Source organism: Mesoplodon mirus, assembly GCF_964341445.2.
Source record: "Mesoplodon mirus genome assembly, chromosome: 3".
Classification (NCBI taxonomy): domain Eukaryota; kingdom Metazoa; phylum Chordata; class Mammalia; order Artiodactyla; family Ziphiidae; genus Mesoplodon; species Mesoplodon mirus.
This window is the reverse complement of record NC_138978.1, coordinates 71,453,523-71,466,040: the sequence shown is the minus strand read 5'-3', so window position 1 is coordinate 71,466,040 and position 12,518 is coordinate 71,453,523. Positions and strand designations below refer to the sequence as shown.

Sequence of the window (12,518 nt, the reverse complement as noted above, 5' to 3'; positions counted from 1 at the left end):
CACAGCTGCTAATCCCAGTTAATTCAAACCAATGAAAATTTGGAAGAATTTTATGATTGGGTTGTTTTCCTTCGCACAACTATTCAATTAAACTGAACTGGGAATTCCCTGGCAGTCCAGTGGTTAAGACTCCGTGATTTCGCTGCCGAGGGCCTTGGTTTGATCCCTGGTTGGGGAACTAAGATCCCACAAGCCATGCGGTGCAGCCAAAAATTAATAAATAAATAAAAATCTTTAAAGAACTGAATTGACCCATGGTACACAGTCTCTTGTCTTTAAATATCATTTTACACTAAAGGGTTTCTTGGAGAAGTGGCTGATTCCAGGTATGGGGCATGAAAAGTATGAGAGGAGCCTGTAACATCTTCTCATACCAGATAGCAAGGAGGCTGTCAACAGAGTTGTATCTAAAGCACAAACAGGCCAACTTGAATAGGCTCTCACTGGCCAAAATGAGTTCATTTGAGCATAAATAAGGATAAATAAAGTCATGGTCTAATATATCATATATAATTAAATCTGTGAGATCAAAATGATCTTTTTTTAAACCCTCCTTGATCAGCTCTGACGAATACTAAAGAAGCATCTCATTATTTTACAATCTGGTCAATAAAAAGGAAAGAAGCAATTATTCTGCCATTTCTATGCAAACTGCACCAAGGTACCCAAGTAGTGACAGAAAGTTTCTCTTCATTGATATATTTTATCTAATAAATTAAGAAGGAAATATAGAATGATGTCACCATTTTACGACCTCTTGAATTAGCAGATCCAATAATAATTATCAAAGACCGCCAACATCACAGAGTCAACCAGATATTATGTATTTCCTATAACTTAGCTTTAGCAACAAACAAACTGAATTTAATTGATACTCCAATCTAACTCAATTCATAGAAAAATACAGTGGAGAGAATATAATCAGGATTATCCTGTCACAATAAAGAACACGGTTTCTTCCACAGAGAAAATAAAAGCAAAGCAAAAACAAACAAACAAACAAAAATGGTATGGGCAAACTACAGATTAAAAGAGATCTAAGAGTTGACAGATACCTAAGAGATTTAAAAGATACCTCAATTCCATCAAACAAAACAAAAACAAACAAAAAATACTCATAGGACAACAGGAGAAATTAAACACTGACTGGATACTGATAGTATTAAGGAATTACTATTGTATGGAAGGATGTAATGTTATTGTGGTGGTTCTACTTTAAGAGGTGAGATATAAAATGAAACAGTTACAGATGAAATAATATGATGTATCGATCTGCCTCAAAAGAATCCAGTGAGGGGGCTTCCCTGGTGGCACAGTGGCTGAGAGTCTGCCTGCCAATGCAGGGGACACGGGTTCGTGCCCTGGTCCAGGAAGATCCCATATGCCACAGAGCGGCTGGGCCCGTAAGCCATGGCCACTGAGCCTGCGCGTCCAGAGCCTGTGCTCCGCAACGGGAGAGGCCACAACAGTGAGAGGCCCGCGTAAACGCAAAAAAAAAAAAAAAAAAAAAATAGAATCCAGTAAGGATGGAGGAGGAAATGGATATGAAAACAGAGAAAACAAGATAGGCTATGCAAACTCTACTCAATACTCTGTAATGACTTGTATGGAAAAGAATCTAAAGAAGAGTGGATATATGTATAGGTATAACTGATTCACTTTGCTGTATACCTGAAACTAATGCAACATTGTAAATCAACTATACTCCAATAAAAATTTTAAAAAAGAAAAAAAGAAAAATAAGATTGCCCATGCATTGCTATCTGTTGAGGCTGAGTGTCAGGTATATGGGGGTTCATTAAACTATTCGATTTTGTATATGCTTAAAATTTTCTATAATAAAACTGTGTAAAAATAAAAATTGAATTAACATAAACTTTAAACTATAATGTAATAATAGAATAAAAACAATTATTCATTACCATTTAAAACCACATGATCATCTGTGTAGAAAAACCCTATGAAACTTACAAAAAGCTATCAGAACTAATAACTGAGTTTAATAAAGCTATAAAATATAATATCAATATACAAAAGTCTATTTTCATATACTAGTAATAAATAACTGGAAATTGAAATTTCAAAAATACCATTTACAGTAGCATCATACAATATGAAATACTTAAGGATAAATCCGACAAAAGATGTGAAAGACATGTATCCTGAAAACTAGCAAACACTGCTGAGGTTCAAGAAAGAAAACCTAAATATTTGGAAAGACGTAACACATTTATAGGTTGAAAGACTCAAAGATGTCAACTGTCCCCAAATTGATCTATAGATTCAATAAAATCCCAATGACAATCCTAGCAAGATTTTTTTTTTTTGATAAAAACTGATACTTGATTTCTAAATTTCATATACAGGGAATTCCCTGGTTGTCCAATGGTTAGGACTCTGTGCTTTCACTGCTGAGGGCGCGGGTATAATCCCTGGTCAGGGAACTAAGATCCTACAAGACACACAGTGCCGCCAAAAAAATAAAATTCATATGGAAATGAAAAGGATCAAGAATAGTCCAAACAATTTTGAAAAAGAAAAACAAAGTTGGAAGACTAACCTTACTTGATTTTGAGACTTACTATAAAGCTACAGTAAACAAAACACTGTCGTGTTGACACAAAGAGACAAACAGATCAATGCAACAAGAGAGTACAGAAATAGACCCATACATATACAGATGACTGATTTTTGGCAAAGGTACAAAAAGGCAGTCCAGTGAAAAAAGAGTAGTCTTTTCAACAACTAGTGCCAGGGTGGGAGGGAGGCTCAAGAGGGAGGGGATGTGGGGATTACGTAAACGTATAGCTGATTCACTTTGTTATACAGCAGAAACTAACACAACAATGTAAAGCAATTATACTCAAATAAAGATATATAAAAAAAAACTAGTGCTGGAAAAAACAGAGCATCCATATGCAATAAAATGGAATTCCAATCTATGTTTCACACCATACACAACAAATAACTAATGGATCACAGACTTAAACACAAAACCTAAAACTGTAAAGGTTCCAGAAAAAGTATAGGAGGAAATCTTTGTGATCTTTGATTAGACAAATATTTCTTTGAGATGACACCAAAATCCTGACCCAGTTTTGTTAAAAAGTTGAAAAACTGGACTTCAGAATTTAAAACTAATGCTCTTTAAAAGGCACTGTTATTTGTTGGAAGATTTTAAATCACAGTCTCAATTTCAGTGCTTGTGATTGGTCTATTCATATTTTCTATTTCTTCCTGGTTCAGTCTTGGCAGGTTGTGCATTTCTAAGAATTTGTCCATTTCTCCCAGGTGGTCCATTTTATTGGCATAGAGTTGCTTGTAGTAATCTCTCATAATTTTTTGTATTTCTGCAGTGTCAGTTGTTGCTTCTCCTTTTTCATTTCTAATTCTATTGATTAGAGTCTTCTCCCTTTTTTTCTTGATGAGTCTGGTTAATGGTTTATCAATTTTGTTTATCTTCTCAAAGAACCAGCTTTTAGTTTTATTGATCTTTGCTATCGTTTCCTTCATTTCTTTTTTATTTATTTCTGATCTGATTTTTATGATTTCTTTCCTTCTGCTTACTTTGGGGTTTTTTTGTTCTTCCTTCTCTAATTGCTTTAGGTGCAAGGTTAGGTTGTTTATTTGAGATGTTTCCTGTTTCTTAAGGTAGGATTGTATTGCTAGAAACTTCCCTCTTAGAACTGCTTTTCCTGCATCCCATAGGTTTTGGGTCGTCGTGTCTCCATTGTCATTTGTTTCTAGGTATTTTTTGATTTCCTCTTTGATTTCTTCAGTGATCACTTCGTTATTAAGTAGTGTATTGTTTAGCCTCCAGGTTTGTATTTTTTACAGATCTTTTCCTGTAATTGATATCTAGTCTCATAGCATTGTGGTCGGAAAAGATACTTGATACAATTTCAATTTTCTTAAATTTACCAAGGCTTGGCTTCACAGGCGAATTCTATCAAACATTTAGAGAAGAGCTAACACCTATCCTTCTCAAACTCTTCCAAAATATAGCAGAGGGAGGAACATTCTCAAACTCATTCTACGAGGCCACCAAAACCAGACAAAGATGTCACAAAGAAAGAAAACTACAGGCCAATATCATTGATGAACATAGATACAAAAATCCTCAACAAAATAGTAGTAAACAGAATCCAACAGCACATTAAAAGGATCATACACCATGATCAAGTGGGTTTATTCCAGGAATGCAAGGATTCTTCGATATACGCAAATCAATCAACGTGATACACCATATTAACAAACTGAAGGAGAAAAACCATATGATCATCTCAATGGATGCAGCGAAAGCTTTGGACAAAATTCAACACCCATTTATGATAAAAACCCTGCAGAAAGTAGGCATAGAGGGAACTTTCCTCAACATAATAAAGGTTATATATGACAAACCCACAGCCAACATTGTCCTCAATGGTGAAAAACTGAAACCATTTCCACTAAGATCAGGAACAAGACAAGGTTGCCCACTCTCACCACTCTTATTCAACATAGTTTTGGAAGTTTTAGCCACAGCAATCAGAGAAGAAAAGGAAATAAAAGGAATCTAAATTGGAAAAGAAGAGTAAAGCTGTCACTGTTGGCAGATGACATGATACTATATATATAGAGAATCCCAAAGATGCTACCAGAAAACTACTAGAGCTAATCAATGAATTTGGTGAAGTAGCAGGATACTAAATTAATGCACAGAAATCTCTGGCATTCCTATACACTAATGATGAAAAATCTGAAAGTGAAATTAAGAAAACGCTCCCATTTACCACTGCAACAAAAAGAATAAAATATCTAGGAATAAACCTACCTAAGGAGACAAAAGACCTGTATGCAGAAAATTATAAGACACTGATGAAAGAAATTAAAGATGATACAAACAGATGGAGAGATATACCATGTTCTTGGATTGGAAGAACCAACATTGTGAAAATGACTCTACTACCCAAAGCAATCTACAGATTCAATGCAATCCCTATCAAACTACCACTGGCATTTTTCACAGAACTAGAACAAAAAAATTTCACAATTTGTATGGAAACACAAAAGACCCCGAATAGCTAAAGCAATCTTGGGAACGAAAAATGGAGCTGGAGGAATCAGGCTCCCTGACTTCAGACTATACTACAAAGCTACAGTAATCAAGACAGTATGGTACTGGCACAAAAACAGAAAGATAGATCAATGGAACAGGATAGAAAGCCCAGAGATAAACCCACGCACATATGGTCACCTTATCTTTGATAAAGGAGGCAGGAATGTACAGTGGAGAAAGGACAGTCTCTTCAATAAGTGGTGCTGGGAAAACTGGATAGGGACATGTAAAAGTATGAGATTAGTTCACTCCCTAACACCATACACAAAAATAAGCTCAAAATGGATTAAAGACCTAAATGTAAGGCCAGAAACTATCAAACTCTTAGAGGAAAACATAGGCAGAACACTCTATGACATGAATCACAGCAAGATCCTTTTTGACCCGCCTTCTAGAGAAATGGAAATAAAAACAAAAATAAACAAATGGGACCTAATGAAAGTTCAAAGCTTTTTCACAGCAAAGGAAACCATAAACAAGACCAAAAGACAACCCTCAGAATGGGAGAAAATATTCGCAAATGAAGCAACTGACAAAGGATTAATCTCCAAAATTTACAAGCAGCTCATGCAGCTCAATATTAAAAAAACATACAACCCAATCCAAAAATGGGCAGAAGACCTAAATAGACATTTCTCCAAAGAAGATATACAGATTGCCGACAAACACATGAAAGAATGCTCAACATGATTAATCATTACAGAAATGCAAATCAAAACTACAGTGAGATATCATCTCACACCAGTCAGAATGGCCATCATCAAAAAATGTAGAAACAATAAATGCTGGAGAGGGTGTGGAGAAAAGGGAACCCTTTTACACTGTTGGTGGGAATGTTAAGTTGATACAGCCACTATGGAAAACAGTATGGAGGTTCCTTAAAAAACTACAAATAGAACTACCATATGACCCAGCAATCCCACTACTGGGCATATACCCTGAGAAAACCATAATTCAAAAAGAGTCATGTACCAAATTGTTCATTGCAGCTCTATTTACAATAGCCAGGACATGGAAGCAACCTAAGTGTCCATTATCAGATGAATGGATAAAGAAGATGTGGCACATATATACAATGGAATATTACTCAGCCATAAAAAGAAACGAAATTGAGTTATTTGTAGTGAGGTGGATGGACCTAGAGTCTAAGTGGATGTCATACAGAGTGAAGTAAGTCAGAAAGAGAAAAACAAATACCATATGCTAACACATATATATGGAATCTAAGGAAAAAAAAATAAGGTCATGAAGAACCTAGGGGTAAGACGGGAATAAAGACACAGACCTACTAGAGAATGGACTTGAGGATATGGGGAGGGGGAAAGGTAAGCTGTGACAAAGTGAGAGTGGCATGGACATATATACACTACCAAATGTAAAATAGACAGCTAGCAGGAAGCAGCCGCAATGCACAGGGAGATCAGCTCGGTGCTTTGTGACCACCTAGAGAGGTGGCATAGGGAGGGTGGGAGGCAGGGAGACGCAAGAGGGAAGAGATATGGGAACATATGTATATGTATAACTGACTCAGTTTGTTAAAAAGCAGAAACTAACACACCATTGTAAAGCAATTATACTCCAATAGATGTTAAAAAAAAGAAACAAAAAAATAATAATAAAAATAAAAAATAAAAGGCACTGTTAATGAAAAGACAATCCACGAATTAGGAGAAAATAGCTGCCAATCATGTATCTAACAAAGGAACTGCATCTAGGGTATATAAAGAATTCTCCAAACATAATAAGAAAACAAAAAACCCAATTTAAAAATGGGCAAAATATGGAGATATATGTGTATGTATAGCTGATTCACTTTGTTATAAAGCAGAAACTAACAAACCATTGTAAAGCAATTATACTCCAATAAAGATGTTAAAAATAAATAAATAAATGTAAAAACATGGGCAAAAGCTTTGGACACATCAACAAAGAAAATAAACAGATAGCAAATAAGCACATGAAAGCACATTCAACACTACTCGTCATTAGGGAAATGCAAATTAAAACCACAATGAGATTCCACCACACACCTATTTTAGAATGGCAAAAATTTAAAAAACTGGCAATACCAATGGTATAACCACTTTGGAAGAAGTCTCGCATTTCCTTAAAAAATTAAACATATACCTACTTTTGCTTCAGTCATTCCTCTCCTAAGTATTTACCCAAGGAAGTGAAACCATATGTTCATACAAAGACTAGTACAGAAATTTCTTAGCAGCTTTATTTATAATTAAAAAAAAAAAAAGACAAAACAGGGCACCCAAAAGTCCATCGCAGGTGAATAGCTGAACAAACTGTGGTATATCCATACAATGGAATACTGTTCAGTAATAAAAAAAGAACTGACTACTGATACATGCAACAACATGCATATATTTCAAAATAATTAGGTTGAGTGAAAAAAAGCCAGACAAAAGGAAGTACATACTGTATGATTCCATTTATACAAAATTCTAGAAAATGCAAACTAATCTATAGTGACAAAAAGCAGATCAGTGCTTGCCTGGGTAAAAGTGGCAGAGGGGAGCTGGACAGGAAGATGCAAAGACAGAGATTACAAAAGGGAATGATAGACTTTTAGAGATCATAGCTATGTTTATTACCCTGACTGTGGCAAGGATTTCACAGGCATATACACATATATGTTAAAACTTAAATTGCATTCTTTAAACACGTATAGTTTAATGTGTGTCAATTTTACCTCAATAAAGCTGTTTTTTAAAAATAACATCTTCGGGACTTCCCTGGTGGTGCAGTGCTTAAGAACCCGCCTGCCAACGCAGGCGACACGGGTTCAAGCCCTGGTCTGGGAAGATCCCACATGCCATGGAGCGACTAAGCCCGTTCACCACAACTACTGAGCCTGCGCTCTAAAACCCGCAAGCCACAACTATTGAAGCCCGCGTGCCACAACTACTGAAGACCATGCATCTAGAGCCCGTGCTCCGCAACAAGAGGAGCCACTGCAATGAGAAGCTCGCATGCCACAACGAAGAGTAGCCCTTGCTCGCCACAACTAGAGAAAGCCCGCGCACAGCAACAGACCCAATACAGCCAAAAATAAATAAAAAATAGATAAATTTTTAAAACTAAATGAATAAAAAAAAAATAACATCTTGGTTCTACACATAAATCCAAAATAATTGCTCATTTTCTGGTATACCAGAAATGATTTACTTCCACTTGTCATTAGTATTTGGCCTCAGCGACTGTGATCTAACAAAAACTTAAAACTATTCTTACTCTACTTTTCTTCCAAATCCATTTAAATTCTTCCAAAACTATCATGGAAAATTGGAACATTCCAGTGTTGCCTCAGATTTTTTCCCTTCGCAAACTAAGAATTATTCTCTTCAGTAATGTCTCCATACAGGAATTGCCAAATATTTGTTTCTTTCCATTTCTATGTTTTTCCCTCTGGAACCATAGCTCCAGTGTTCACTGCAACCAAATGAGACTCAGGGAAAACAAAACAGTTCCTGGAATTTGGATGTTAAACAACCAATAATAAATTCTAAAAAATAGCACTATTATTAAGAACACCTTACTTTTCATTATATTTTATGAACTGCCTTGACCTCATTACCCCCCCAAAAATGTTTCTTAGATCAAATATAAAAATTGGTATTTACTGGGTTTCCCTGGTGGCGCAGTGGCTGAAAGTCCACCTGCCGATGCAGGGGACAGAGGTTCGTGCCCCGGCCCGGGAAGATCCCACATGCCACAGAGCGGCTGGGCCCGTGAGCCATGGCCGCTGAGCCTGCGCGTCCGGAGCCTGTGCTCCGCAACGGGAGAGGCCACAACAGTGAGAGGTCCGCATACCGCAAAAAAAAAAAAAAAAAAAAAAATTAGTACTTACTGAACAAGCAAATGTAAGATAACAAAATTAAGACCTCAACTAAAGAAAATAATCTATTGGGAGTTCCCTGGTGGACTAGTGGTTAGGATGCGGCACTTTCACTGCTGTGGCCTAGTTTCAATCCCTCCTCAGGGAACTGAGATCCCATAAGCCATGTGGTGCAGCCAAAAAAAAAAGAGAAAGAAAAGGAAAGAAAGAAAATAATCTATTAGCACAGGCCCAGCCATAACTAAGTGATCACGTGTTCTTAAATTGTCAGTTCTGCTATATCTTAGGGCACTGAAGTTAGAGAACTATTAGGAGACATAAACACAAAATTAAAACTACTGTCAGAAATATAACATGCTTTTATTAATATGAATTCAAATACAATATAAATCAATTCACTTTTATTAAGATCCAAGTTCTGTGTGTATGTTAAATATTATTTTTGCATAAAAGACCCATTACAACTTACAGTCATAATCTCATGAAAAAAGAAACGTTTCCATGACAAAAATAAGGTAAATTTCCCAGGAAAAGATTTTTATCACAAGTAATCTAGATGACACAAGGTTTGAAAGTCTCTATTACTCCTGCCTATCACTTCTCATTTTGTTACTTCTTTCTTCCCCAGAGGAAAGTCAATTACTTCCTATTATCATTGCCTGGAACACTGAAAATACAGCATCTCTGGATCCCAAACTCTGAGGGGCTTTTCGAGGTGATACAGTTCCTTACCTCCAGACAAAATGGAAACCAGACACGTGTCCTATTCATTCAACATGAACTGAGTACCAACTTATGGGCCAAACACTGAGAATACAAAGAAAGGAATAAGACACTGTTCCTGGTGCTCAGATTTCACAGTCCTCCCCACTCCATAACCCGATGCCATTGTTTAAGATTCCTGTCAAGTTTCCCCCATCATCTAATGTTCTCTGGAGACAGAGAATAGCTATTTAGTCACACACAAGTCTCCTGCTCCAATAACCTATTTCCCTTTATTCAGCATGAAGTTCTAACTAGAACTAAGTTGATCTATTCCTCTAACACAGTACTTAACACACCTTTTTTTTTTTTTTCCGGCAGGGGGACTCTTAAGAGCGTTACTGAAGTTCTAAGCTCAATAATGCCAGGGATTATATCTAGATCTTGTTCACCACTTTATATCAACTGAAACAGAGTAGATACTCAATAAACATACTTTGAATGAATCTCTCTGATAACTTGAACACACCACATGTCATATGCTAACTGTGACCTCTGGACAAATGAGAATAATACCATCTTCCTCACAGGGTTGTTGTGAAAGGAGATAACATACGTAAAGTTATATCTGACACATGATACACATTCCAAAAATGTACGCACTTATTATTTTAATTTAAAAAATTTTTAAACACCTTATTTTGAAATTATTTTATTTATTTTTTAAATCTGCATGTTTTATTTCCATTAGAAAAATATTATCTATATAAAATTTGGTCCAGTTTCTTCTCCTTTACCTCTAACATTCAAACTTAAATAATTTTACTCAAGTAAAAGCAGAATCATGTATCTGACATGAAAACTAAATATTTCACATCATTAAATTAATAGTTTAACTGAATTAGGTGTGCTCTTATTTCTCAGGAATAGTAACTCATCTTTCCTACATGTTATTTCCCTTTACTTTTATTTTTCTGAGTAACTATGTAATGTGTAACATGTAATGAGTAACATATGTAACTATGTAATGTGTCTCTTTTCCCACATCCAGTAATATGAGTGTTATAGAAGTGTAATTTATAACTTCAGTAACTAGATTCATCATTAATCTTTAACTCATGTTCAATTCCCCTTATTATATGGTATTTCCATAATAACTTCAGATATTTCAGTCAACCTTACACTTTCCAACAGAGACTGTAAAAATTAAGACATTAATTTAAAAACATTATTAAAATTCCAGACTAAGTAACACTGGGCCCACTTAGAGTGATGCTGTCACAAGGTCCTTGGACAGCTACTGCTTCAATCTCAACACGGCCTCCTTTGGGCAAAGCAGCAACCTGGTAAGCAGCTCTTGCAGGAAAACGACTCTGGAAATATTGCTTGTAGATGTCATTGACAGTACTGAAGTCATTTATGTCAGACAGCAAAACAGGTGTTTTTACCACATTCGTGAAGTCACAGCCTGCTGCTTTCAGAATTTCACCCACATTTGGAAGAGCTTGTTTAGCCTCTTCTGCCACCCCTCCTGGCACAAGCTGTCCACTTGCAGGATCCATGCCTAGCTGTCCTGAAATGTAAATGGTCCTGTCGACTAACACAGCCTGACTGTAGGGACCAATGGCCGCTGGGGCTTTCGCGGTGCTTATCACCTTTCTGATCAAAGACAACATGGTTAATCCTTTTCCCTTGCCACCCCTCTGAGACAACTACCCTGTACACTGTTCCTACTCGCATCTCAAGGGTCTCTGAAATAATTTTAAATTTACAGAAAAGTTGCAAAGATAGTAGAGGAAGTTCCCATATCACTCAGTTTTTCTCTGATAGTAACATCTTACATAACCATAGTACTCTTGTCAAAACTGAGAAATTAACATTACAATATTAACTAAACTATAATCTTTATTCCGATTTTACCAGTTTTTCCACTAATGTTCTTTTTCTATTCTAAGGCCAACTCAAGATACCACACTACATTTAGACAGATTTTTATTTTTTAAGTGCTTAGTTAATTCTTAGTCTTTTCCACATAACACTCTGAATTGGGAGAATCAACAAAACTATTTAAAGCTATAGAACTGTCTGAACAAGAACTCTGAGCTTTTCCTTGGTCTTTTCTTGGCCCTTTGATGCTATCCAAACTATAGCCTACTCTCTTAGTACAGGGCCAACAAACTTTTTTGGTAAAGGACAGGTAAATTATTTTAGGCTTGTGGAACATACGGTCTCTATTGTAACCAATGAACACTGCTGTTGTAGCACAAAAACAGTCACAGATAATACATTAACAAATGAGCATGGCTGTGTTCCAATAAAACTTCACTTGTAAAAACAGGCAGCGGCCTGAATTTGGCCCATAGCCTGTAGGTTGCTGACCCACCTTAGTGCATTTCATAACATGGAATGAGTTTTGGATACTCAATACCATGACTGAGAGTAGAGGATGTATCCTTAAGTTTACTTGCAATGATTCTTTATATTATTTAAAAAAAAATATTCCATGGAACAATGTGGACAATAGTCCTGGCCTCAGAAATTATTCTTAGGATTGAAAAGCAGGTTGTATAGTAGAATCAGTGTGGGCAAAACACACAAAAATAACTGGCAAAAATCCCAAAGCTTTGGGGAGTGCAAAACAATACTATCCTTATGGAAGGAAATTTAGCAACATCTATCAAAATTTAAATACATTTACTCTTTGACTCAGAAATCCAAAATCTAAAAATTTATCCTATACCTGTACCTATGTGAATTGAAGTTTATCAAGCTTATTCGTTATAGCATTGTTTGTAATGAACAAGATCAGAAACAACCCAAATGTCCATATACAGAAACATCATGTAGCTGCAGGAATAAAAACAAAAA

At 36.0% G+C, this 12,518-nt stretch overlaps 2 protein-coding genes across 7 annotated transcripts in view; both read right to left on the bottom strand.

Annotated features, from left to right (window-relative positions):
• MIGA1 (mitoguardin 1) overlaps nucleotides 1-12,518 on the bottom strand; it is a 95,249-nt gene that overhangs the window by 68,443 nt on the left and 14,288 nt on the right. The window lies entirely within an intron of this gene.
• On the bottom strand, nucleotides 10,895-11,391 carry LOC309801458 (2-iminobutanoate/2-iminopropanoate deaminase-like; the record flags this gene model as incomplete). The annotated part of the gene is made up of 1 exon (XM_082616306.1): nucleotides 10,895-11,391. The coding sequence occupies exon 1, from the start codon at nucleotides 11,324-11,326 to the stop codon at nucleotides 10,895-10,897; it is 432 nt and encodes a 143-aa protein (XP_082472432.1). The 5' UTR covers nucleotides 11,327-11,391.